Source organism: Cetorhinus maximus, chromosome 3 (assembly GCF_964194155.1).
Source record: "Cetorhinus maximus chromosome 3, sCetMax3.hap1.1, whole genome shotgun sequence".
NCBI lineage: Eukaryota > Metazoa > Chordata > Chondrichthyes > Lamniformes > Cetorhinidae > Cetorhinus > Cetorhinus maximus.
The window spans coordinates 178,796,855-178,819,204 of NC_135881.1; the positions used below are offsets into that span (position 1 = coordinate 178,796,855).

The following is a 22,350-nucleotide window of genomic DNA, read 5'->3' on the forward strand; positions in this document are numbered from 1 at the left end:
GGCTGCTAATTTGATATCCAATGCTAAATGAGCAGAAATTTCCTCCAATTAAATTTTGGGAAGACTGAAGGCATTGCCTTTGGTTTGTTTCCTAGCTACTGACTCCATCCCTCCCCCTGGCAATTGAGGCTGAAGCTTAATCATCTTGTTCACAGCCTTGGTGTCAAGTTTGATTTCGAGATGAGCTTCTAACCTTGTTTTTGCACCATTGCCAATACTGCCTATTTCTACCTCTTAACATGCTTAACTTTGTCCCTGTCTCAGCTCTTCTGCTGCTGAAATCCTCATTCATGTCTTGTTACCTGTCAGCTTGACTATTCCAACGCTTTCCTTGCTGGTATCCTACATTCCTATCCTCTGTAAACTTGAGGTAATTCAAAACTCTGGAGCCAGTGATCTAACTTGTGCCAAGTCCTGTTCACTGTTTACTCCTGTGCTTGCTGAGCTATATTGGCTCCCCATACTCTGCCCTCCAATCCGCAAGCATGATCCTGAGCTTCCTGTGGCCTGTCTTTTTAATTCTACATGTTGCTCTCAGTCAGACATCTCTGTCCTTGGCTTGCTGCACTGGAACAGTGCAGCTCAACATAGGTTTGAGAAATAGCATCTAGTCTTTTGAATAGGCACTTTACAGCCTTAAAGACTCAGCATTGAATTCCACAATTTTGGACCTCATTTTGTTTCCTTTCCTTTGCATTTTTTTTGTTTTTCTCTCATTTTGCTTTCAAACAGCAACACTTTTTTATTTGTTCATGGGATGTGGGCTTCGCTAGCCGGGCCAGCATTTATTGCCCATCCCTAGTTGCCCCTGAGAAGGTGGTGGTGAGCTGCCTTCTTGAACTGCTGCAGTCCATGTGGTGTAGGTACACCCACAGTGCTGTTATGAAGGGAGTTCCAGGATTTTGACCCAGTGACAGTGAAGGAACAGCGATATATTTCCAAGTTAGGAGGGTGAGTGACTTAGAGGGGAACTTCTAGGTGGTGGTGTTCCCATGTGTCTGCTGCCGTTGTCCTCCTTGATGGTAGTCGTCATGGATTTGGAAGGTGCTGTCTAAGGAGTCTTAGTGAATTCCTGCAGTGCATCTTACAGATGGTATACATTGCTGCTACTGTGCGTCGGTGGTGGAGGGACTGAATGTTTGTGGATAGGGTGCCAATCAATCGGGCTGTGTTGTCCTGTTCGGTGTTGAGCTTCTTGAGTGTTGTGGGAGCTGCACTCATCTAGGCAAGTGGGGAGTATCCCATCACACTCCTGACTTGTGCCCTGTAGATGGTGGAGAGACTTTGGGGAGTCAGGAGGATTCCTAGCTCTTGTAACCACAGTATTTATATGGCTAGCCCAGTTCAGTTTCTGGTCAATGGTAACCCCAAGGATGTTGATAGTGGGGGATTCAGTGATGGCAATGCCATTGAACATTAAGGGCTGATGCTTAGATTCTCTCTTGTTGGAGATAGTTATTACTTGGCACTTGTGTGGTGCAAATGTTAATTGCCACTTGTCAGCCCAAGCCTGGATATCGTCCAGGTCTTGCTGTATTTAGGCATGGACTGCTTCAGTACCTGAGGAGTCACGAATGGTACTGAACATTGTGCAATCATCAGCGAACATTCCCATTTCTGAACTTATGATGGAAGGAAGGTGATTGATGAAGCAACTGAAGATGGTTGGGCTGAGGACACTACCCTGAGGAACTCCTGCATTGATGTCCTGGAGCTGAGATGACTGACCTCCACCAACCACAGTCATCTTCCTTTGTGCTATGTATGACATCAACCAGTGGAGAGTTTTTCCCCTTGGCTTCACACAATAAACAGTACTTTAAAACAGTTCCATAAATCTTATCTGAACCACCCTCAGAGCTAACCTATTATTTTTCTGTTCAGCACTATCCTTATAGATTTTAGAACCTATATAAGTGCAGTAATTTTTACCACAGCAGTGCTTTTTCCTTGGGGTGTCTTCTGAGGCTGACAGCAACTGCCTTTTTCAGTCTGGCCTTGTTCACACTGTCTTCTGGGAGTTCTGACCAGCTACCCTGCTGTCTTCTGGGAGATCTAAGCAGCTACCCCCTCAGAGGCTTCTGTATTTCCTTGAATGCATTCTTTCCTTTTGATTTCTCTATCTCAACCAGTCTCTTCAGAAATGCTTTCTTCCCAGACTTGATTAGACCTTTTACTTTAGCTCTTAGATTGTGTTTTTTTTAAAAAAAACCTACCCTATCTTTACCTTATTACCTTACACCTCTTTACAACCTGCATGTACCCCCTTTGAACTAAAACAACTCAATTCAAAACTATTCCTGTTATTGCTTTATGTAAAACTCTGATTGAAATTGCTCTTAGTTCATTAACATATCAAAACCACTGTTACTGTTGACTTTAGATCCTTTCTTTCACTCTTAACCCAATTACAGCCTGACTTCCAGTACATAAAATATGAAAATATTATTACTGGAAGAAAAATATTAGTTACTTGTTTTCTTGACCCTGTCCCACCAACCCCTTGCTCAAAACCTGCTACATCTCTAACTTCTCAGGCCGATGACCTTTCATCAGAAATATTAACTCTTCTTTGTTCATAGATACTACCTGAGTATTTCTAGCATTTTCTGTTTTTATTTCTGATTTTTAGCATCCACAGTACTTTTCCTTCCTGTATTTTGAAAGTTGCATTAAATGCTTAGATTTGAGATCAGTTTGCAAAAAATATATATCTAAGATGGTGCCACATGGGCTGAGGGGAGAAAAAAAGACTTTTCCTAAGAAGTAGAATTTAGTTTGAAAAAGATAATTGGATGACGGAACTAATGACAAAAACTCAAATTATTTATTGGAAATTATGTCATACTTTATGTGGACTTGATTGGATAAAATTTTTAAATGAGACTTCATCCTTGCCCGAAAGCGAGCAACTAAAATGACATTTGGTATGGATAGGAAGGGGGTTAATTTAAACGGCACTAACTTCTCTTGCTACCCACCAGTAAACAGAGAGGTGTTTTTGATTTGCTTTCCTCTTTATAAGCGGTGATATGTTTCCCACCCCCTCAGTTTGGGTGTGATCAAATTTTCTATTAATAACCCCACAGCAAACTCGAAATAGGATGAACTCAAAGGGTTAGTTTATTTGTGCATATTCAAAACACAGGAGGAGGGTTGCAACGTTACCTCCTTTGCATTTATATCATAAAAGAGGGATAGAGAAAAGAGATTTACAGGACAGAGACCACAGAGAAAAGGAACACTGTTTCATATGGGTTCCAGAGTCCAGAATCAAAGTCTAGTGAGATATTCCTTCACTGAGGGTTGGCGTGTTGAAAACCAATGCTGTATAATTCACTTTTCTGGTGGTGTTGACTTTACATGATGAGATAGGCGTGTAGCGATGAATCAGTCTTATAGGTGATGGTACAGAATTTCCAACAGATGTTGTATACATAGGGCCAGGTCTCCAACCTGGGTCAGAGCTCCTTGTCTGTGAGGCTACTATTCAGTTGATAAAAAGGCAGACTGAGACTCTACGGTTCAGCAAGGTGATATTACTGGTTCCACCAGCCAGGGGTCCCTGTCACATGACTCTCACCTCTCCACATTCTTTGACATGTATCCCTCCGTCTTAGCAGATGAGCAGATCCAGTTCGTTAGCCTGGGTTATGAAATGCAGATGGCCTTTGTATAGGTCTGTGTAGTCCATTGGGGGAGTCATTAGTGGCTCTTCGGGGATAACTAGGTGCAAGTTTCTCCAATACTGCCGGGTAGCTGCTATTTTTTGGGTCACAGACAGACATAGATTCAGCCATTTTGAAAACTTGAGATAGCAATGAGTGAGGCTTTGAATTTAGTGTACTGCACAATCCTATTGCAGTTGGTTTTACCTTGCCATGCATGTGTTTTAGCATCCGAGCTCAACATTGCAGAAATCTATTCAGGCCCAGTTAGAAGACCATCTACATGTGAAACATCACTGGTGTTCATACATAAATTCAGTTTGGAACTACTAGAGACTGAATAAAACATAACTGGCTGCCTTGCAGTATACTGCACTTGATGGACCATTTTGAAAGTAAGTTACTGAGATGTAAGCAAACAGAAGTACACTGGAACTATAGAATTTCACTGAGATGGAAAATTCAAAGGTCTGGTCATCACTTTATCATGCTTTCTTACAGTATTGCCGTTAAATATTCATTGTTGTCTACTATTGGAACGGCATTCCTCATCTTGAAAAATAATCACTTTAATTTTGTTTTTGCAGGATATATGCATCCTGGTAATAAGTCTGACACACTGGATTTTGTAAGGTATAATTTGATGTAGTCATATAGTTACTGATGTCTATATTAATGTGAAATTTTTTTATGATGCAGGTATTTTGTTCTGAATTGGGAGTTGGGTGTGCTGCAATACTTTGTAAACGAGCAATGCAAAGGTCAGAAGCCACGAGGAGTTCTACATTTGTCTGGTGCATTGATCTCTCCCAGTGATGAAGTTTCCCACATGTTTATAGTCCAAGCTGTCAGTGGTGAGGTGTATAAACTCAGAGGTACTGAAAACCGCTATATTTTTTACTAGATGAGATGTTACATAAGCTTTTAATCTATTTTTAAAAAAAGAAGTTTCACAAGATCTACTAAATCAACTCTGTGATTGTTAAAGTAATAATACTTGGCTATTGTGGCACAAAATTCAAAATAATTCTAATTCTGAATGAGGCCTATGTATTAAATATGAAGGCGATGACAGCAGTTCAGATAGTTGACTTGAACCTGAAGGCCATAAGGTCCATAGCATCATCTCATTGGAACTCGCATGTGTCTCTGTGGGAGGGAAAAAGGTGGAAGCCTACTTGAATCTTCCTTCTTCGTTTATGGGGATGCTCCATTTAATGGAAGCAAGGTTGGAGTTGCAGGCTATACAAGATAATATCAGCAGAGAAAAATACTGTAGAAACTCGAGGGATTGGAATTGGACAAACCCTACTTGACCTTGTTGTGCACAATCTACCTATTGTGGGTGTATCAAGCCATGACAGTAATGTAGTAGTGACTGCTGCATGGTCCTTGTGAAGACTTAAGTTCTGTATTCACACTGAAGATGCCCTACATCACACTGTGTGGTGCTACCATTGTGCTAAATTGATAGATTCAGAACGCATCTAGCAACTCAAAACTAGACATCCATGAGGTGCTGTGGACCATCAGCAGCAGAACCGTAAGCCACTGCAATCTGTAACCTCATGACATGGTATATCCCCACTGCTATGTCTCCAACTATGGCTCAATGAGGAGAGTATGCCAGGAACAGCAGCAGGCCTACCTACACAAGGTATTACATGGTGAAGTTACATCACAGGACTAGGCATGCTTTACAGCAGAAGCAGCATACTATAGATGGGACTCAGTAATCCCACAACCAACAGACCAGGTCAGATCAAAACTCTGCAGTGCTTCCGCATCCAGTCTTGATTGGGCAGTTGAACAACTAATGGGAGGTGGAGGTTGCATGAGCATTCCCATCCTTAATGATGGTGGAGCCCAGTGCATATGTGCAAAAGTAAAGGCTGCAGCACTTGCAGTCGTCTTCATCTATAAGTGCAGAGTGAATGATCCATCTCTACCTCCTCCTGAGATTCCCCACATCATAGAAACTAGTCTTCAACCAATTTGATTCACTGTATGATATCAAGAAACGGTTGAGTGCATTGGATGCAGCAAAAGTTTTGGCCTCTATAGCATCCTGGCTGTCATGTGGAGGACTTATGCTCCAGAGCTAGCCACATCTCTAGCTAAGCTCCAGCAAGATGGGCAATTTTCCACATTGCCAGATGGATGCCAAAGTATGTTCTGCATATGAAAGCAGGACAAATCCAATTTGGCTAGTCAGCCTATTTTCAGTCATCACCAAAGTGATGGAAGGTTTTGACAGCAGGGCTATCAAGTGGCACTTACCAGTGTTCAGTTTGGTTTCCACCAGAAGCGCTCCTCTCTGGATCTCATTACATCCTTAGTCCAAATGTAGATAATGGAGCTGAATTCCAAATGTGAGCTAAGTTTGTGTCCTTGACATCAAGGCAGCATTTAACTGAGTACAACATCAAGGAGCCCTTGTAAAATTGAAGTTGGTGGAGATCAGGAACAAAGCTCTGTTGGCTGGACTCATACCTAGCACAAAGGAAGGTGGTTGTTAGAGACCAATCATCTCGGCTTCAGGATATCACTGCTGGAATTCTTCAGGGTACTGTCCTAGGCCCAACCACCTTCAGTTGCCTCATCAATGACTTTCCCTCCCTCCCTCGATAAAGACAAGTGGGGATGTTTGCTGGTAATTGCAGTGTTCAGATCCATTCACAATTGCTCAGATAATGAAGCAGTTGATTTTTGCAGGCCCATAACCTCTGCCACAAAGGACAGGGCCACAGATGCATGGTAAAATCACCTGAAAGTTTTCCTCCAAATCTTACATTCTGAATCAGAAATTTTGCTGTTTCTTCATTGTCAGTTGAGCTTAAAATCCTGGAACTCCCCATTGTGTATCACAACTTTCATCCCATGAACTGCAGCTGTTCAAGAAGGCAGCGTGCCACCAACTCCTTGGGCAAATAGTAATGGAGAATAAATATTGGTCTTGCTAGGAATGATCACATCCCATCCAATTTAGGTAAATGATGTAAGAGGAAATATAACATATGGATTGAAAGTTGGTGACAGGAAACGAATGGTTACGGCTAATGGGTTTGGATTGGATTGTTTAGATTGGAGTAGGTTTGGAAGTGGTATACAGTGGATGTTGGTGTTGAGTTTACATTTGCCCTCCATGTATAAATGTTTTGGGCGGGCACTATCAAAATTTGCTGACGCACAGAATAAGGGCTTTACAAATTGTGAACCATGAAAGAATTGGATCTAAGCAATTTAGCAGAATGCATACACCTGACAGATCTAATCCAGTGTAGAGAATGTGATGATGCATTATGGGGTGTTTACTTAATGGATAGAATCCAAAAGGTGAGAAGGAATAGAGATCAGAGTGAAAATACATAACTTTTTTTATGAAAGTGAATTCTCATAACTAAAATCAAAGACCAGCCCAGAATACAGAAACAAAGAAGTAATAGATTTCTCCAAGGCAATGGTTAGGATGTGTGCAATTAAGGTACCAAATTATAGAAAGGACATTATGCTGTATGACCTCTATGGTTTTCATGTGCACAATCAGCAAATCACTGCTATTCCAGGATTCTATAAAAAGTTTAACTTGAGATTCTGAGAGCTATAAGGTGTTGTTTTAAACAATGAACAGTTTGGGGATGAAAGGGGTGAGAGACTCTTTACTCCAGTGTAGGAATTGATGAGGAATAACTAAAAAAATCCTCAGTAAGAGTGAGGAGGCATGTTGGAGATTTTCTTTTAATACAGGAAGTTCTTGGAACATGGGATGCTTTGCCATAGCAAGTAGTCGAAATAGCGACCCTTGCACTTGAGGAAAAACTGGCTAAGTATTGGAAGTGATTAAAAATACATGGCCAAGGAGAGCACAGGTCTGTACAATTGCTCTTGGATTGCTTTAGCCAAGAGGGGACTACAAATACAATAGGGTGTTTTTGGGGGCTTTCGAGGGCAAATTTGCCTGCCACCCTCATGTTTTGAACGCTGATACGCTCATGACACTATTTTGAAAAAAGACATTAACCTATTTAAAACAATTAACCTATTTAAAAGTGTTGAAGCTCCTATTAAAAACCCAGACAGAAGAGAGTCATAGGAATGTGTTACATATTCATCTGGGATAATACTCAGCAGGTAAGGTAACATTTATGGAAAGCGAAACAGAGTTAACATTTAAGGTTGCGCACGTTTTCTGTTTTTATTTTGTTGAATCAGAAAAACTTGAGCTTTACAGTCTAGAAAGGAGGAAATGAAGCACAACCTTTTCAACATGAGTATGTGTACATATTAAATAATGCAGTAATTGAGTTTACTACTATTGTAACATACACCAAGAAAGCAGGTTGCAAATGGTAATTCGAAAATTTGACATTTGAGGAGATATATAAGAAAAACCTCAAGTGATGACTGTTTGAAATAATTTACCAAACTGAATAATGGAGGCAAAAAAAAACTTTGGGATTATTCAGGATATAATTAGATGTCAATATTAATGTACTAGTGATGAGCATCATTGCACCAAATAGTTGATCCCTTATTCCATATTCTTCTGCTATATTTGAAAACTGATTCTTGCTATTCGGAGATCTTTTGTTGCTTTTTGATGCTTCAATTCTGAGTTTACATTGAGAATCAACAGGTGTTTATAATGTTTACATGCAACTAGGTCACTAGCCATGTTTAAGCTTTTTACAGATGTTTAATATGCTGAGAGTAAACGTTCTGTTTTTTCTTCAGCATTTCCTTTAAAATCCCCGGTTTATTTTAAAAACAAGGGGCCATATGTCTGACTTGTATTAAAATGTATGTCTACTTTCTATACTGTAGCAGGGGATGCCAAAGAGAGACTCTACTGGGTGAACCAGCTTCAAGCCTCTGCCAGGCACCACACAGAAAATAATGCCAAGGTAAAGGGTTGATGAATTGAAGTACCAAATACTATATTGCAATGGAACAGTATAAAATGATGTGCACATTACTAGCATTTGCAGCTATAATATTCCTGTTTTATAGAATGTTTGATTTCTAATTTAATTTCTAAAGTATTTCCTGAAAATAACCCCAACTCCAAAGCCAATTCACTACAAAAATGTGAGTAATGTGCATTAGTGATTTTGGTTTCTGAATGGCAGTTGAATTGAATAATCAAGTCACATGACTGTGACCAGTCACATGACTTTGTGACCAGGCACACACACTACAATTTAAGTAACTTCCATCTAGTTGTATTAATGTAGTTGGCTCATAGCTCTTAAGAGGTGTAGTAATGGGGGAAAAAAATACATGGATCCATCACTGTAATTAAAGAAAACTTGATATTTTGTATTATTTCAAAACCTTTAAAGGACAATTTACCAGTGAAGAGAGAATATTTGATTAACTTCATCTTCTATTAAAAGTTTCCGCTTAATTTGTCTTGCCTGTTTTGATATTTAAATAAGGGTTTCATCTTGTTGATAACACACCTGGTATCTTATTTTATCAACCAGTAATTGATAGGTCACAAAAATGTATTGAATTATTGGGTTATGTATCCATGAATAATAATCATTGTTGTAAAGATATTTGAGAGCAGAAAAGCTAATTTCATACTTTTTTTTTGTTAGCCAACAGCATTCAGTGCTATTGATCAAAGGTAGTCCAATTTTCTTTTGAGTCTTTGTAAATAGCATTTCTGTGGTTTGAGATAGATATCGTTTTAGGAGTGATATTTTTCATTTCCATCATGGGTAATTTTGTGTTTTTTGTTACTGAGGTGGCAACTTGTAATGAAGCACCATGGACCCTTTCTCCCATATAATATAATGGGTTAGCTTTGCAAGATATGGGAGTAAGGAGGAAACTGAGGGATACTTCCATTTGGTGAGCGAATGTTGATCTAAAATGTGGCTGATAGCCTTGGACTGTACATTTTTGTGGAAGCTCTGACGGGTGGATCCTGTGCTGCTACATCAGCTGTCTTCCCCTCGTTGCTGTTAAAGCCAAGATACAAGAGTATTCCCAATGGGAAATCCATTGGATAATAGGGGAATGGAAACATGCAGGAGAAAGAAAAATAGAAGAAAACTTTTTCCAAAAGTACCTGCAGCATTTTTTAGATGTACTTTCCCCCTTTACATCACCACCTAGCAACATTGACCACCGCTTTTACACAACACTTTTTTATGTGTGATGAACACAAGAAGGAAGTCAAAAGTCATTGACCCCCCCATTCCTTTCTGACCAGTCTCGTGCAGGACCAGACTATTGGCAAATTCAGAAATTGATCCCAAGTTAGGCTTCTGAATCTGTATCCTCTTCTGTATCGAGGACTGTCTATTTCTGGCTTCATAACATTGCCAATCTTTGACCCATCCTAGCTACTGTAGCTGAAACCTTAGCTGGATCTTTGTCATCTTCAAAATAGAATCATAGAATCAATTGAATTATAGACTAGACTATTGTGATGCTCTCCTAGCTTGCTTCATATCCTCCAACCTCCATAAATGTCAGCTAATCTGCAACTGTGCCACCTGAATCCTATCCCACACAAAATTCTGCCATCGTCTTACCCTTCCTGACCTAAATTTGGCTTTTTGCTCCCCAATACTTCATTTAAAATTCCCACCCATGTTTAAATCTGTTCGTGGTCAGCTACTTCCTATCTCTGATCCCTTGTGATGATCTTTGACCCAGAAGCAGTACGGTAAGGAAAATTTGTAATTTCTTTAAAAGGCCTGTGGAATTATTTTAATTATTTTCAAGAATGTTTGTTTGTAAAGGACTGTTAAGAGTTTGCATCAAACGTAAAGGGATCAATTGCATTTCCTTGAATAATAATGAATACTAGTCCCTGTGACCTGGACCTGGAGACTTTTTGACCTGGAAGAACTACCAACAAGAAGGAAGTTAAGACCAGAAGCCATGTTGCTGGCAAGCAAAAAGAGCTGTGCATACAAAAGAAAGCTACAAGCAGAGAAGATGGAGGATGAGGCTCAGATGCAGACACAAAGAGAATGCAGATAGAAAGGGGAACACATCGGATTCTTGTGAGGAGAAGAAGCAAATCATTCTCGAGAAGAGGTGAATTTTGTTTGGCAGAACAGGAGACAGGAGCTCTTGGAGGCAGTATGCAAGCTGACTTATTTTTTTTTAAAAAGTCTACAACCTGAAAAACTGGGAAAACAACCAACTCTTTAGCATCTCTGTTCACACAGAGGTGGCCAAACTGTAAACTGGGTGGTGTTGATTGGTTGGATTAAAAAGAAATTCTGGAAAGCTACACCATCAAGACTGCCATGACCTGAGGGAGAGAGGGTTTATAGAATTGTGCCCTGGTGATGATGATCATACCTGTGAAACTCTTGAGGTGAAAGCTGTTATTGGATAGGACTCCTGACCAATCCTGCTTGAATAAAGAACAGCATATTGTGGAACCATGTTGCAATGTGATGCCATACGTGCTGAAGGGAAATGCTTGTATTTGTGTAAGATGTATATTTATTGACACCACCATTTTTCTTGTACCTATGTGAAGCACATCAAGATGCTTTTCTACATTCAAAATGCAATATGAATGCAAGTTTTGCAATATGAAAGCAACTAATTTTGTAGAATGGTCCTCAAATGAATTTAAAGATAAGCTTTCACCCATTTGAGACACCGGTGTCATCTACCAAAAGATGTATTGGGGCATAAACCCACTGCACATTTGGGGCAGAATTTTCCCCACCGTTGCGGGGGGAAGTTGATATGTGGGCGTGCTTCTGATCGGCATCCCCGATCGGAAGCGCGGTGCCGTTTTACGTGGGCGGGCCAATTAAGGCCCACCCAGAGTGATATCCGCAGGGATGCGCTATGCACTTCCTGTGCAGGCGGGGGGGAATCCCTAAAATCGAGAGCGCGCTGTTTTGCGCATACGCACGAAAAAGCGCACTCATCTCCCTGAGGCTAAGTGCTGCCTCAGGGAGATCACCTCTACTTTCAGAAATATTAAAAATAGAAAAAAAAAATTCCCTTACATGTCCCCTCATGTGACAATGTCACATGAGTTGGGACATGTTCATAATTTCCAAAAACACTTTATTAAAATTTTTAAAAATCCTACATGAAACCTCATCTCGCCCGTGGATGAGGTTTCATGTTTTTTTCTAGTTGCCTCCAGGGCTCCTGGCCTGCCTGCCAACCTTAAGGTTAGATGGGCAGGTCCACTAATTACTTTAATTAATCTGTCAATGGCCTCAATTTTGATTGGCTGATTTTGCTGTGCCCCTGCCTTCCTGAAAATTTAAATGGGGCGCGCGGTGACGTTGGGAGTTCCACCCGACGTCACCGCGCGTCATTTTACACGTCGGTGAGCGGGCCCCGCCCCTGCTCGCCAACAGTAAAATCCTGCCCTTGGTGTTTGGGACTTGCTGCTGTTCCTGTACATATGGACATACAAACACGTGAAATAGCAGAAGTAGGCCATTCAGCCCCTCAAGTCTGCTCTGTCATTCATTAAGATCACAGCTGATCTGTTTGTGTTTTGAATTCCACATTCCCATCTACCCCCAATAACCTTAGATTGATTCCCTTGCCTAACAAGAATCTATGTATGCCTTAAATATATTCAATGACCCCCTCCTCTACTGCCATCTGAGGCAGAGAGTTCCAAAGTTGGGCAACCCCTAATTTTAAAATGGTGTCCCTAGCTCTTGACTCACCCATAAGAGGAAACATCCTTCTCACATCCACTTTGTCAATTTTGTTCAGGATCTTTTATACTAACCCTTCACTCTTCTAAATTCTAGTAGAAACAAGCTCAGTTTGTCTACCCTTTCCTCATAAGACAACCCAGGTACCAATCTAGTAAACCTCCTCTGATCCGCCTCCAATGCATTTACACCCTTCCTTAAATAAGGAGACCAAAACTGTACACAGTATTCGAAACATGGCCTCATCAGTGCCCCGTATAACTGAAGCATAACAGCCTTACTTTTATGTTCAATTCCTCTCATTATAAAGGATAGCATATCATTAGCCGCCTGAATTACTTACTTGAACTGCATACTAACTTTTTGTGACTCATGCACCTGAACACCTAAATCCCTCTGCTGCTTGGAATTCTGCAGCCGTTCTCACTTTAAGTAATACTCTGCTTTTTTATTCTTCCTGCCAAAGTGAACAATTTCACATTTTCCCACATTATACTCCAGCCCAGATTTTTGCCCACTCGCTCGACCTATATCAGTCTGCAACCTCCTTACGTCATCTTCACTTCATAGTTTTCTACCTATCTTTGTATCAGCTGAAAATTTAGCTACCGTGCCTTCGCTCCCCTCATCTAATATAAATTTGTAAAAAGTTGAGGCTCCAGCACAGATCCCTGCGGGACTCAGCACATCCTACCAATCAGTAAAATATCCATTTATGCATAGTCTGTTGGCTGGCTAACAGAAAACCTCCTATCCATGCTAATACGTTACCCTCTACACCATGAACTTTCATTTTCCGCGATAACCTTTAATGTGGCACCTTATCAAATGCCTTCTGGAAATCCAAGTACAGCATGTAATCAGGGTCCCCTTTATCTACAGCGCATGTTACTCCTTCACGTAACTCTAATAAATTGTTTAAGCATGATTTTGCTTTCACAAAACCATGTTGACTCTTCCCAATTATTTTGAGTTTCGAGTTCCTTGAAGTGCCCAGCAATAGCCTCCTTAATGATTGATTCTAATACCTTTCCCACTACAGATGTCAAGCTAACTGGCCTATAATTTCCTGTTTTCTGCCTCCCTCTCTTGAATAGAGGGGTTTGTTTGCTAATTTCTAGTCTGATGGAACTTTCCAGAATCTAGGGAATTTTGGAAAATTAGCACCAATGCATCTACTACCTCATTAGTCACCTCTTTTTTAAGACCCTAGGATGAAGTCAATCAGGAGCTGGAGACTTGTCAGCTCACAGCTCCATCAGTTTGTTCAGTACTGCTGCCCTAGTGATTGTAATTTTGCCAAGTTCCCCCCTTCCTTCCACCTCCCTGATTTACAGCTTTTACTGGAGTGTTTTTTCTAACCTCTACCATGAAGACAGAAGCAAAATGTTTGTTCATTTTTTCTGCCATTTCCTTATTGTCTATTATTAACTCCCAATTATCACTCTCTAGAGGACCAATACTTACTTTTCCTTTTTAAATACCTGTAGAAACTCTTGCTATCTCTTTTTTAACATTTCTTGCTAGCTTCCTGTCATACTCTAATTTATTTCTCCCGGTTAACCTTTTAGCCACTCTCTGCCAGTCTTTATACTATGATGAATCATCTGACCTGCCACTCATCATTCAGCAGCTATATGCTTTTTCCTTAAGTTTGTTGCTTTCCTTAACTACTTTAGTTATCCATGGATGGTGGACCCTGCCTTTAGAGTTTTTCTTTATAGTAGGAAGATAATTATTCTGAGTATTCTGAAATATCTTCTGAAATGTCTGTCACTGCTTCTCTATTGATCTATCCCCTAGCCTAGTATCCCAGTTCACTTCATCTAGCTCAACTTTCATGCCCACATAGTTGCCCTTATTTATGTTTGATACACTAGTCTTTTTTCCCTTTCAAACTGGATGTAAAATTCAGTCATATTGTGGTCACTGCTACCTAGGGGTGCCTTCACTCTGAGATCATTAATTGATCCTGTCACATTACACAATACCAAGTCAAAGATAACCTGCTCTCTGTTTGGTTTCAGAACGTGCTGCTCTAAAACTATCTCGAAAGCATAGCTCAGCATTGGGTGCTACTGCCAATCTGATTTTTCCAGTTTACGTGTAGATTAAAATCACCCATGATTATTGCCCCACAAGCACCCAAAGTTTTCTTTATTCGTTGGGATGTGGGTGTCACTGGCAGGGCCAGCATTTATTGCCCATCCCTAATTGCCCTTGTTCAGAGGGCCTTTAAGAGTCAACCACATTGCTAAGGGTCTGGAGACCAGGTAAGGACGGATAAGTGGCAGATTTCCTTCCCTAAAGGACATTAGTGAACCGGATGGGTTTTTACAAGAATCATGGTTTCATGGTCATCATTGGACATTTTAATTTTTAAAAAAAATTCCAGATTTTTATTGAATTTAAGTCCTGTGGCGGGATTCAAGCTCGGGCCCCAAAGCATTACCCTGGGTGTTTGGATTACTAGTCTAGTGATAATACCACTACGCCATCTCCTCTCCCTGTGTACTTTGTCCTAAATTGTGGCTACTGTTAAGAGGCCTGTAGATCACTCCCACTAGTGATTTATTTACCCTACTATTCCTCACTCCTCCAAAACCTATTCTGCATCCTGATCTCCTGAGCCATCTCTAACTATTGCCCCAATGCCATCCTTGATCAAAAGTGCCACCCCTCCACCTTTACCTAGCTTCCTATTCTTGAATGTCATATACCCCATAATATTCAGGACCCAATCCTTGTCATATTGCAGCCATGTCTCTGTAATGGCTATCAGATCACATTTATTAACTTCAATGTGCGCTATCAATTCATTTACTTTATAAATGCTACTAAGGCACAGTTAACAGAATTGGTGGATAAGTTGCAGTTAGGATTCACCACAGGACCAAAGAAAGCAGACATAATTGAAGTAATAGCTCAGCATTTGAAATTGGAAGGGATACCTGAAACTAATTAGTCATAGCTGAAGGTAGTGAGACAGTTAGCAATAAAGAAGCATGAACTTGAACAAGCAATGGAAATGAAAAAATTTGAATTAGAAGAAAAGGAAAGAGACCGAGCATTTAAGAGAACAAGCAGAAAGGCAGGAGAGAGAAAGAAAAAGGAAAGGGAATTGGAGATATTAACAATGAAGGAAAGAATATCAGCTTAAAAGGCTGGAAGTTTTTTTTAAAAAAAAGGCTTCCGATGCTGAGGAAGGTTTTGATCGTGAAACGACCACTTTTAGCCCAAAACCCAGTGGGGAGATGTTTAAATTTGTGCAGGCTCTTCCGAAGTTTGAGGAAAGGGAAACTAGTGGGTCAGAGTTCGGAAACTACTCTTCTGGATTACGTGACAAAATTCCGAGAAAGATTGAACAGAGCATGAGAGTTAGCAAAGGAACATTTAAAAATATCACAGCAGGTGATGAAGCCAAATGTAATAAGAGGGCAGAAGCTCGTGGTTTTGTTGCTGGGGAAAAGGTGGTAGTTTTGTCACCATTGTCGTTAAACCATTAAAGGAAAGGCTTATTGGGCCTTACAAGATTGAAAAGAAACTGAATGAAGTAACTTATTTAATAAATACTTCAGGTAGAAGAAAGAAGCAGAGGGTGTGTCATGTAAATATTTTTAAAAAGTACTTGGACAGGGGAAAATAACCAAAAAGAGACAGTATTAGTGGTAGATAAAAGAGGTTGAAGTGAAGGATTCTGAAATTGATTTTCCTCTAATCAAATTGGATAATGAGGAAGTATTTAAAATTTGAATGTAATATTGAGTTACCTTCCAGACAAGTGATTTGGAAAAGCTATTGTAGTCACACAGCTATTTGCGGAAATAATTTGGAGAAAACACATTTTCGTGACGTAGATGTGGGTGATTCAGTTACGATAAGGCAACATCCTTCTAGATTAAATCCATACTTCAGAATGACATCATAAAGTCTAGTTGCAGTAACTGGAGTTCACCTATTGTGATGGTGCCGAAACCGGGTGGAATGCAAAGACAACAGTGGATTGTCGAAAAGTAAACACGTTAACAAAAGTGTATTCGTATCCTATTCCACGATTGGAAGATTGTATTGAGAAAGTGGGACAATCTGAGTTTATCGCAAAGATTGACTTGCTGCAAGGACATTGGCAAGTACCGTTATTGGAAAAAGCAAAAGCTGAAATCAGCTTTTATCATGCCAGATGGACTATATCAGTTTAAAGCTATACCATTTGGTATGAAGAAGGCACCGGCAACATTTTAGAGACTGACCGACAAAGTAATTGCAGGACTGTGCAATTGTGCTGTTTATATTGATGACTGGTAGTTTTCAGTCAAATGTGGGAGGAGCATTTACAGCATTTACAAGATTGACCGCAAGAAGCTAATTTAGTGGTGAACTTGGCTAAGAGTGAATTTGCAAAAGTGCAAATTACATTTCTAGGCCATAGCATTGGAAATGGTCAGGTGGCTCCAAGAGATGTGAAAGTAAAAGCCATCATGAATTTCCCAGTGCCTACAACATAACAGGAAGTTCTGAGATTTCTGGGCATGAGTGGATTTTACCGGAAGTTTGTACCAAATTTTAGCAGTGTGGTTGCTCCATAAACTGAACTACTAGAAAAACAAGAAATTTCAATGTACACGGAAGTGTCAGAATGCAGTTGACAGTTTAAAAATACTGTTGACTACTACACCTTTGGCAGCACCTAATTATGCCGAGCAGTTTAAGTTGGCAATTGATGTAAGTGATTTGGGTTTTGGTGCTGTGTTGTTACAAAAAGATGAAACAGGAAGCTGGTAGGATATTTTTCATGGAAACTGAATGCACGTCAGAAAAGATACTCAACCATTGAAAAAGAGACTCTAGGTCTTGTGTTAGCGTTGCAGCATTTCCAGGTTTATGTTGCAAGCAATTCTTTGGAAACAATTGTTTAGACAGACCACAATCCTTTAAAACTTCTGACCAAATTGAGACCAAAGCGCAAGACTGTTCGGATGGAGTTTATTACTGCAACTATTTAATTTATAGATTAAATGTGTGGCTGGATGAGAAAATTTAATTGTGGGTGTGTTGTCAAGAGTTTGGAAGTTCAAAGGAAATTGGATATTTGAAATATGGACACTGGACCAAAATGTTGTTACAAAGGACTTGTATGAATTGTCATGTTAATGCATGCACCTGGTAATGTAATAGCTTTGTGTATATAGATACTTATAGTAAGCAATGTAAAATGGGTTGAGAAAATGGAACCGTCTTTTAAAATTATGATGGTTAACTTTTCCATAAGGATGGAGGTGTCATATCTTTCCTAATATTGTGGGATATTTTAAAATGTATGTCTAATTTAATTAAACTAGAGACGATTAGACTGCAAGGTTTAAATTATCAAAGAAGTGAGGTGTAACACAGGTGTTTGAAGTGGAGTTGAGTAAACTTGGGTGAGGTCAGCAGATACAGTGTGAATGGAATTTGCATTTTTAGGTAAGTGGAGAAGTGTTTGATTTTTCAAAGGGACATGGAGGATTTTCACAACTGGCAATATTAAATAAGGCAAAGTGATTATGCTGATTTTTCTGAAAAGTGCTAGCCATAATGGTAACATGAGAGATTGTTATATTCTGGGAAAAATAACTTCTAAAGACAATTCGAAACAATGGGATTTACAAATCAAAAAGGGAGAAATGTATTTAAAGAAGGATGGAAGGCTGCGTGAGATCTGAAAGGTGACTGTGTGAAACAGACTTTGGCGGGTGGGGGAGAGCCTCTAGCCACCTTGAAGAAGTTTGCTGCTGCAGTACCAAAGTAGTGTTAAAAGCCTTTGGAATTCCATTGTCCATTGGGTGTGTGTGGTAATATTGCTGGATGACTTTGTAAATTTGGAATCTATTAACTGCTGCCTTAAAGGGGGTGTGTAGTTAGGAGTCTGGTTAAGTAGGAATTTTGGGAACTGTTACAACTATAACTGTAACCTTATGTGTGTTTAAGTTAACATGTCAGGTCAAGGACCTTTCCTCAGAACTGGGAAAAGTTAGAAATTGTAATATGTTTGGAGCAGGATGAAGAAGGTAAAAAAGGAAGGCATGTGTTGGGGTGGAACAATTAAATGACAAAGAGTTGGTGGTGTAAGGCCAAAGGGAGTGGTAATGGGACAAGTAAAGAAATAAAAGCTGCCTCCAGAGGAGGTGTGAATGGCAGAATGGTGAATAGCTGTTATCTGTAAGGAAAAATGAGAGAAAAACTGAAAAGTGGAAAAGAAACAAAATGGAGGCAGAGATGATGGCCTGGAATTGTTGAACTCTATGTTAAATCTGAAGGCTGCAAAGTGCCTAATTGAAAGATGAGATGCTGTTCCTCAAGATTGCACTGAGCTTCGTTGGAACATTGCAGATGCCAAGTACAGAGATGTCGGTGTGAGAACAAAATGGAGAATTAAAATGATGGGACTGGAAACACCAGGGTCTTGGAACTGAATGGGTGACTGCTTTGCAGAAAATCTCCAATCTGTGCTTGGTCTTCCTAACTTAGAGCAGACTGTATTTAAGAGTAGTGAATACTGTATACTAAATGGAAATATGTACATGTAAATCACTGAAGGAATGTTTGGAGCTTTGAATAGTGAGTAGAGGGGAGATAAAGGGACAGGTGTTGTATCTTCTCTTGCATGGAAGGGTACGACCTTTAGAAACCTTGTTTTCAGGTCTTTATGCCCATTTAGGTGTTGGTAACCTGGCTTCCAAGGCTATTTTTGAGCCACTTGTGGTCTGGAATTGTAATGATTCCAATATTTTTCATAGAGGAAAAAATGACATCTACCCTTGCAATGTTGCTTGTTTTGGCATTCTGTTGCTTTCCTTGGATTCCATTCCTCTCCTCATTTTCCTATAGGTTTTGAAATCTTATGTGCTGAATAAACTTCTTTTGTAAACATAATAACATAATTGCTCTTAATATCATACTGAAATATTTACTCTTCACCTCTTGTGGTTTAAAGCACTATTGAAAAGGTATAACCTAGTCTACATTTTATTGAGAAATCAAGGCAAGGTGACCAGACATCTCGGTTTTGACATGACAGTTCGCGCTTTTCACTGAATGTCTTGGTGGCCTGAGAGAGGTTGCAGATTTTCAGCTCTGCGGAGGCCCTTCTCCTTTAACCCACCCCTCATTCAGTTCAGCCTACTGTCGGCAAACCCAAAAAAACACTTGTTGCTTTACTTTGTTTGTGTTTGCATTGCTTGGCATGGGTAAGTATCTTCTGTAGAAGTTGGTGAAGAAGGAAGAGGGTTCTGTTTTGAATAATTTATTATTGTCACCGTTAAAACTTAATGTATTAACTCCCAAGCGCGTATTTATTTTATGACAAAGAAGAAATCTAAAACAAAGCCACAGTTGTTTTTGACTTTATTTGCCCTTGGGATGTGAACATCTCTGGCAAGTCAGCATTTATTGCTCATCCCTTATTGCCCTTGAGGTGGTGATGATGACTGTTTACCATCTGCTGTTTTCTGTTGACCAGACTCCATCATCTTATAATAAGTTCATGCGTTGTAACCCTTAATCCAAGTTTAAAGTTACCTTGGTGCATTCCCCATCCCCTGATCATGTTAAGTCTTCTTCATCAGTAAGTGCTGAATCTTTGCTTAAATTTAACTTCTAAATTCTGGATCTCTTGGTTACTACACTGTAAGACTCAGCTGCTATCCTGCTAGTTTTTCAGCTGTAATTTTGCTATTGTGTGGTTCTTCACCAGAAATTTATTCTCCTGGGTTGGAATCCAATTCTGTAGCGGTTTTTGTTCTGATTTCCAATGTCGTCACATCTTTCTACCTCCTGATATTTCACACACTTCCTGGCTCTTTATTCCTGCAGGAATACCTTTTGACAGTGTGCCCTTTACCCTTGAAATAATTCTTGGACTCTCTTTCCTCTACACCCGTCCTCCGACCTTGACATCAGCTTGTTTATACTCCAAACTGACACTCCTTACCTACATGATCTTTATCCCAGCATAGGACTTCTCACTTTAACTTGGGCTCCTCTTCTGATTTCCTTTCTTCCTCATTTTATTACGTAGACATATCTAAGGACAAATGGAATATCGTATCCTCATCTGAAATGTTAACTTCTTCCACAGATACTGCCGGACTTACTGAACATTTCCATCATTTGCAGTATTTTGCTTTTCTATCCAAATCTTGCTATGTAACCGTGTCTATGTAAGTTAACTTTCCATGTGTCTGTAGACATGCAAATTTGGCTGCCACTCTGGACCTTAGACCGTCAGCTCTAGTTTTCCCTTTTTTGCTTTTCTTTTTTACATTTCCAAACCTGCTCTTTGTCATTGTAACTCCTTTCATTCCAACTCCTTTCAGATACTTTGCCACCCTTCACTCCTCAAACTTCCTACTCCTGCTGCCATCCTAAGATTCACTCCCTCTTAGATAAGCCTGCAGTTTCTCTCTGTGTCTCCCTTGGCATCCTCCTAAAGGGGCTATCGAGGCACTTGTTATAGTCTCCTTATGTGCAACAACCATAACTGTCCCGTCCAACACTCTCACAGACCCACCTACCCCATTGTGCCTGCTAGGGCTTAACCTTGTCACCCCCCCGCTTCCAATGCTGACCCCCGTAGACTTTACCAGCATATCAGTTACCATCACCCAACTCCAGAATGTCCATTCACTTGTGAGCAAGGTCCTGCCATCCATGAGCCTCTTGTGGATGATTGCATTGACACTATAACCTTGACCTTGAGAGAAATTTGGTGGTTGACATTTAATGAAGCCATCCTGTTGCCCTGGCCTGGCTATAACTTCACCTTGGCCTAGGCTGCCAGTGTGAATGTTTCTAAATCACACCTTGGTACGTGTCCAAACTCCTCTGGCACCATCTACTCTTTATGGGCATCTCACCTTATTCCATCCCTTTCACCTCTCTCTTATATCCTCGTTCAGTCCTGCTCACCAAGTACCATTCCAAGCTTCACTACTTTCCTCCCTTGGTCTCTGTAGCGTGACTTTTCATTGTCTGTTATTTCGACTTCCATCTCAGTTCAGCAAGCTGACTTTCCTCCAGCTTCAGCGTGCTCCTATCCTCACTTAATTTCTCCCTCCTATATTAAATCCCAATCTATTTTCATAAATACTTCTACGACCTTGTCATTTACATGGCTTCTCAGATCCCATTGTCAATCACAAGGCCATCTCTGATCACTTCCTTCTATCCATCTCCACTCACACCTGCTTCCCCCTCCCAACTCTACTTCTCTACCTTTTGTTTCTTGGTACTTCCAATTGTCTTGAGTTTTGCCCTTCATTCATGTCTATAATGAGGACTTGGTGCACTTTTGTCTTGGATCTCAGCAAGGCTGAACAGCTTTCTGCAAGTAAACACCCTCTAGATGAACTGAAGGTGTGTGTCAGCAGCAGAGGCAAGAATATGCCAAAGAGTGTTGACACCAGAACACATCTGACCCCACTGTGGATGTCAAAGGGCTTAGATGTTGCACTGTTATAGCTGACCTAACCTATCATCATGTTGTGGAAAGCGGAGATCACACTGATCAGCTTCAGAGGGCAGCCAAGATCAATTAAGGTGACATATTGTGGTCTCCATTGTTCATGGCACTTCTTTTACCACTGCTGGACTGAGAAGATCATGTCAATTGTGGATCTTCCAGTTCTGAAACCACACTGAGAATCAGACAGATGGTTTCAGCCAAGATCTGCAGTCTGACCAGATCAACATTGGCAAATACTTTTCCCATGATGCTCAGCAGGGTGATGCTTCAATAACTGTTGCAATTGCTGCAGTTGCCCTTGTTCATGTACAAGGTCATAATCTTTGCATCAAGCATATCCTGAGGCACGGCATCCTCCCTTGAGCAGAATCAGAAGTTCATGCAGATGTTGCAAGAGTGCCAGTAAATAACTATTGAACAATTCATCGCATTCTTTTGCACCATGTTCCAACGTTAATTTGTTTTTGTGACTTTAATATATAGTTACATAGTTGGGAGTGACTTCCAT

The 22,350-nt window shown here is 40.3% G+C and overlaps 1 protein-coding gene across 1 annotated transcript in view; it reads left to right on the top strand.

Moving 5' to 3' along the window:
- Positions 1-22,350, top strand: part of LOC144679067 (oxysterol-binding protein-related protein 10-like) — a 266,323-nt gene that overhangs the window by 58,347 nt on the left and 185,626 nt on the right. The window contains exons 2-3 of the mRNA XM_078539340.1: positions 4,368-4,543; positions 8,493-8,572. Of these exons, the coding sequence (XP_078395466.1) occupies positions 4,368-4,543; positions 8,493-8,572 (256 nt within the window). The remainder of the gene's footprint in view (positions 1-4,367; positions 4,544-8,492; positions 8,573-22,350) is intronic.